The 5,143-nt window shown below is 39.5% G+C and overlaps 1 protein-coding gene across 1 annotated transcript in view; it reads right to left on the bottom strand.

The window, feature by feature from the left end:
- The window catches only part of FSHR (follicle stimulating hormone receptor), a gene marked incomplete at its 5' end in the record, with an annotated part of 27,017 nt that overhangs the window by 19,101 nt on the left and 2,773 nt on the right, over positions 1-5,143 (bottom strand). Inside the window, one exon of the mRNA XM_010153509.1 lies at positions 200-271. Coding sequence (XP_010151811.1) covers positions 200-271 — 72 coding nt within the window. The remainder of the gene's footprint in view (positions 1-199; positions 272-5,143) is intronic.

Here is a 5,143-nt window from a genome sequence, read left to right as displayed (position 1 = left end):
CGGTCCGTACGTTATAACACTTTGTAGAAGGGAGACCTTTTAGGCCACATTATCATCAACGCCTACAAAATTACAACCCAAAACACTACCATGAAGCCAATAAACAAACACAGGAGAATCTCATCTTGAAAGGTTTTGTTGGAGCAGAAGAACATACAAAGGGATTTTTAAAAAGTGAAAAGCAGACATTAAAACTTACAGTAAAACTTTCTGGAAATAGTGCACCTTATGGACAGCAGGTAAAAAACGAAGGCCAGTGTTTGATATTAACCTGAAGGGGAAAGAACAAATGAAGATTATTTACTCTGTCACAGGAACGAAGCAAGAATTAGCAAAGAACATTGGGCTTAAAATGGCAGCCCCAAAAGGCAGAGTTTAGCCACAAATCGTGTGTGTGTGTGTGTGTGTGTGTGTGTGCGCCCATAGGAAAAGATAGTTTAGTGTAAAAAGGTTTTTCTCCAAGCAGGAGCTGAATTCTGCCTCACTGAAGTAATATTTTCAGAGTACTACTTTTAAGACAAAAGTATCAACTCACCACAATTTTAACCTTCTACTTTAATAGAGGATACATTAATTCTGCTGAAAATAATATTATTTCATGAAAATAAGAGAGAATTAGGCTGCTTTTTTCCCCGGCACATCCAATAGTAAAGTACCAAACCCATGTGAATGTTTCAGCAGTCCATTTGACTAGAAATAAGCCTGAGCCTCTGTATTTAACTACCTTTCCACCAGGCTGAGCATCACTGTCCTCTGCGTTATGTCTCCTGTCCATGAAACACCTTTTCAAAACCATGGACTCTGTAGGACAACCCCATGCCTTCAGCCAGTGAGAAAACACAGTCACAGGTATTCACAGAGCTTTATCACATCTAATTTAGCCAGATTTGATTATCTAGAGTAGTAGCAAGGGCAGGACAAACATGATGGAATCATAGGATCATCAGATCATAGAATGGTTTGGGTTGCCATGCAGCAGTAGATGTCTGGTGGTTGCTGATGTCGGGAAGGAAGGCTGAGCACAGGAGAGAGAAGGAGCTGGACCAGGCTGGGCTCTGACTGGCTGGGATTTTTTCCAGTCACCAAATGTCTCATTATGTTTCTAACAAACAAAGAGAAAATTGGGCTCTTAAAGGTTTAGTTATATCATTGTATGTTTGATATTCAAAATGATAGAGAAGGTAACATTTCACTGAGAATATTCATTCCTTAAGGAACATATTAGTAAGTGTATCCTGGCACTTAAACAGAACAATAATCTTTCATTACCGGATGTGATTTTTTTCTTTTTCAGATTAATTCCTGAATAGTTGAATAGTGATGAAAAGGACCATTTGAGCCTGGAAAGAAGTAACATCATTCATTTGATGTTTATTATGAACCTAGATTACTTCAGGAGGGTTGCAACCTTTCAGGTTTCATAATCTAAAATGAAACTGAACACCTCCATGTGACAGCCAAATCCTACATTTTGACGGGCACTCAGGGTGACATGTAGGTCCATAAAATAGTCATTCATTTGCATAAGTATTGCTCTGAGCTCCCTGAGAGGGTATCTGGATATCCTCAGATGTTGAAAAGCCAAATTGTGATCTGTCTCATCTTATAGCAAAAAGCTATGCATTATGTGCAGGAAGAAGAAATTAAAGAAGTATAGTGAATATTCAAGAAGCCAGTTTGGGACATTTGCTGAAATGTCATGACTGTTTTGTCTCAGGAGTCAGAGTAGTTTGATGTTGCATTACCTTAAAAATAACATCTGTCACATGTGACCAAGAAAACTCTATAAAAATGCCTTTGAAAAACTATTACATATGGTTAAACAGAAAGCATGATTAATAAAAAAGCTGTAATTCACAAGGTCCTTATTATTTAAAGTACTTCTGCACTTATACTTTTTAAAAGGAGCTAGCCAAAAAAACTAAAGCAATAGAAGGAGAATCTGTAACTCTCCCCTTACAGTATTTTAAATTATACTCTCTAAATTACTGGAGATATACAGGGGTTTTAATTGAAAGCTGCATTTCATTTTAAATGAGTCATATGCTAAAAATTCATGCAATTCCTTATACGAGCCACTTGTTAATTATGAATTATGGCATGCATTTTCTTTATTGAGTATATGAAGAAGCAAATTTCTGCTAAGAAGTGTGTGGCTATTGCAAGACAGAGGACAAGATATGAGAAGCTTTTTCTTCTACAGTACTTTCCTGAGAAAACCTCAATTGTCATGCTGCAGTAATGAAGGATGATGGTACTCTAACACATGCTACTCAGCCACTGCTCCCAGTGGCAACTTTCTCCCAGCATATCAACATTCCACAATGGTTAGCAGGGCTTTCACCACATGTGTGTGAAAAAACATGTTCAAGGCTTTGGGTGATGCTATAGTCCTGATCTTTCCAGTAATCCCAATGTGTTCAGGGCTGAATTTGTACTGGTGTCAACTGAGCAGCATGAGGTGAAGAGGAAAATATTTTTGACAAATCATTACATATTGAAGTAAACCTACAGGTGGCACAAAGCACTGATTGCACAGAGGCACAGAACAGTGATTAGGAGCAGGAGAGGATGTTATTTTAATTAATTGCAGAAAAAGAACCAAAAAAAAATTTAGCTAGACTGCAGCCTAGATTTTCCCACTCTTTTTATTCAACCAGCAAATCTCCAGAGGCCTTTAAGTGGATAATCTTGTTAGAACGTAGATAATCCAATTTACTGAATATCTTTCCTGCAGGACATTTTTGTCAATATATTTACCATATAACATATACATCCTTAGTAGCCTCACTTTAAACAAGTGCCCTTTTTAATCAGCGTTATAACTGAGTCTCCCCCTTGCCATGCATAAACAGCTTGGTAAGAACCTGTTTTTCAGATGGCTGATGGCTGCTTTCCAAAGCATTAATTGTCTTTCTGAAAAGGCTTACTGGAGTCAGCACTTAAGAAAACATAGTACCATGATCAGCAGAGAAAAAAAAAAAATCTTTTAGAAATTAATTCCTGGAAGATTCTCGCTGCTTATCTCCAGATATAGCAACAAGGCTGCTCTTTTTTATGCCACATTGGTAGGAGGTACTCTGACGAAACCTCACCAACTTATTGTGGGTATTTGCTAAATCGCAAACCCAAGGTAGGCAGAGATAAATGCAATATCACTCAGGAAGCATTATTTTTGTGTCCCTTAATCATGCTGGTTACTGTATGCCACATATGAGCCTGACTCCAGCAAGAGATTCCTCTGACTCATGTGTTCCAGCCTTGCAGGCTAAGCCAAACGTGTAATCCTCAAGACCCACTCTGCGGCAAAGTCTTTCAGGTTGCCATGTAAAAAGAAGGAGTTGAGCACCACTTCTTGTTACTGAAGAGCCAACTCCATGTAAAGGGTCAGCGAGTCTGTGGACTTCACTGTATCTGCAGCAAATAACAGGTTTGGGATTGGGAAGTGTGCCAGCTCCTCTGTGAAATAAGACCAGGCAGGTACAAACAGCAGCAAGACTTTGGAGTTGGGCTCTGCTCTCCACAATGCAAACTATTTTGCAGATAAAACATATGCTTTTGCAACCTATGTTTCCCCTCCCCTCCAACAATCCAGCTGTATGCCCTCAAAATTGATCTGAGAGTGTTACATTTAATTTTTTCTATTTTATGAACACAAAAATTTGAGATTGCTTAATACAGGATGTTGACACATTCACTGTAAAAAAAGAACCAAAGGACACAGATTACACGAGAACTAATTTTGGAAAGAAAATAGGTTTGAAAAGCCATCACTACATTATTAAACAGACAATGCCATAGCTCTCCCTAATGAGAGCCAGATAAATAATCTTGTACCCATGAAAAGGTCAATAAGTTACCATTTTGAAGCAGTCTATCTCTTTGGCATATATCCAAGAAGACCAATTAACAATTCTCTTCACTGCTTCTAAAAGACCGTTGAGAAAGTTAAGGTCGCATTTTTCTAGAAGACTTAGAATATTTCAGCATTGCATTTTTTTAGCATTTTTCTCTCCTTAGTGTTTTTGCCATACTAGTAATTACGATGCAGGAGGCAAAGGGAGTGGGGTGAGCGGGAAATGTATTTGTACCCAAGTTAACAGGCATAAAAGCATACTAATGTTCAACAGCTAGTGGCTGTAATGAGCCTATGAAGCTGATGAGGAGACTGACAAGGCTAGCCAGAGCTTCTTGCCTGCCCATAAATGAGACCCAGTGGCTATACAACAATTTTTGAAGCAGCACAGAGAAAGCTTTGCAAGCAACGTGTTGTAAAGGTCATTAAACTGATAAGATGTGGTACCTTCTTTATTTTTTATTTTTTTTTTTTTTAATGAAGAAAACTGCCAGTAAATATATATTTTCCTGTGACATTTTCTGAGCTGTGTTTTAACAGTTCTGTCACAGCCACGGTGCTGTTGGGAGGAATCAGACCACACATCTTGTATCCTGCCACCGTGGCTGGAGACTTCAGAAGAACCACAACAAGCCCAGCGATTCAGGGGTAGCCAAGTCCCCCTGCTTTGACGTGCGGGTTGCAGCTGGGTCTCACCATACCTCTTTCAGTAGGTAGATAAGGGGGTGCCTGTGCCAGCTGTTCTGAGTGGTGAGTCAGACCAGGAAGGGCTGCAGAGGTCTAGGGCAGGGTCTGCAGCAGGAGGTTGGGCCAAGGACCTGTCCGAGTACTGGCCTCCATCTCCAGCTCTGCTTCCTCAATGTGGACTATTTAGGAAGCTGACATGGACCCCAGCTGGGGAGAAGACACACCATGTGGGCAAAGGGAGTATGTCCCAGTGGGACCAGCATCAGGTTTGCTTTCCCACTCACACACAACCCCGCATAGGGTCAGACAAAATCTAATCTGTTTTGTGACAAGGTATTTCTGAAGTCACTTGCTCTTCCTTTCTAACTTCCAGCAGTTAATGGGAGAATTAGGCTCTGACGTACAAAGGTTTGTTAGTTTCCCTTCATGGCCCTACAATTTTTATAATTTCTTAAATAGCTGTTCATAATATTTCTATACAGAGATGCTTAAACCCTTTCTGAATTATTTTAAACTCTAGTCCCACCACATGTTTACAACTTTTTACTTTGGTATTTTGCAAACACAACCCCAAAACCAAACCCAAACACAACAACTTCA

The sequence above is a fragment of the Eurypyga helias genome, unplaced genomic scaffold (genome assembly GCF_000690775.1).
Source record: "Eurypyga helias isolate BGI_N326 unplaced genomic scaffold, ASM69077v1 scaffold7266, whole genome shotgun sequence".
Lineage (NCBI taxonomy): Eukaryota > Metazoa > Chordata > Aves > Eurypygiformes > Eurypygidae > Eurypyga > Eurypyga helias.
The sequence above is the reverse complement of the archived record's forward strand: the minus strand, read 5'-3'. Positions and strand labels throughout refer to the sequence as shown.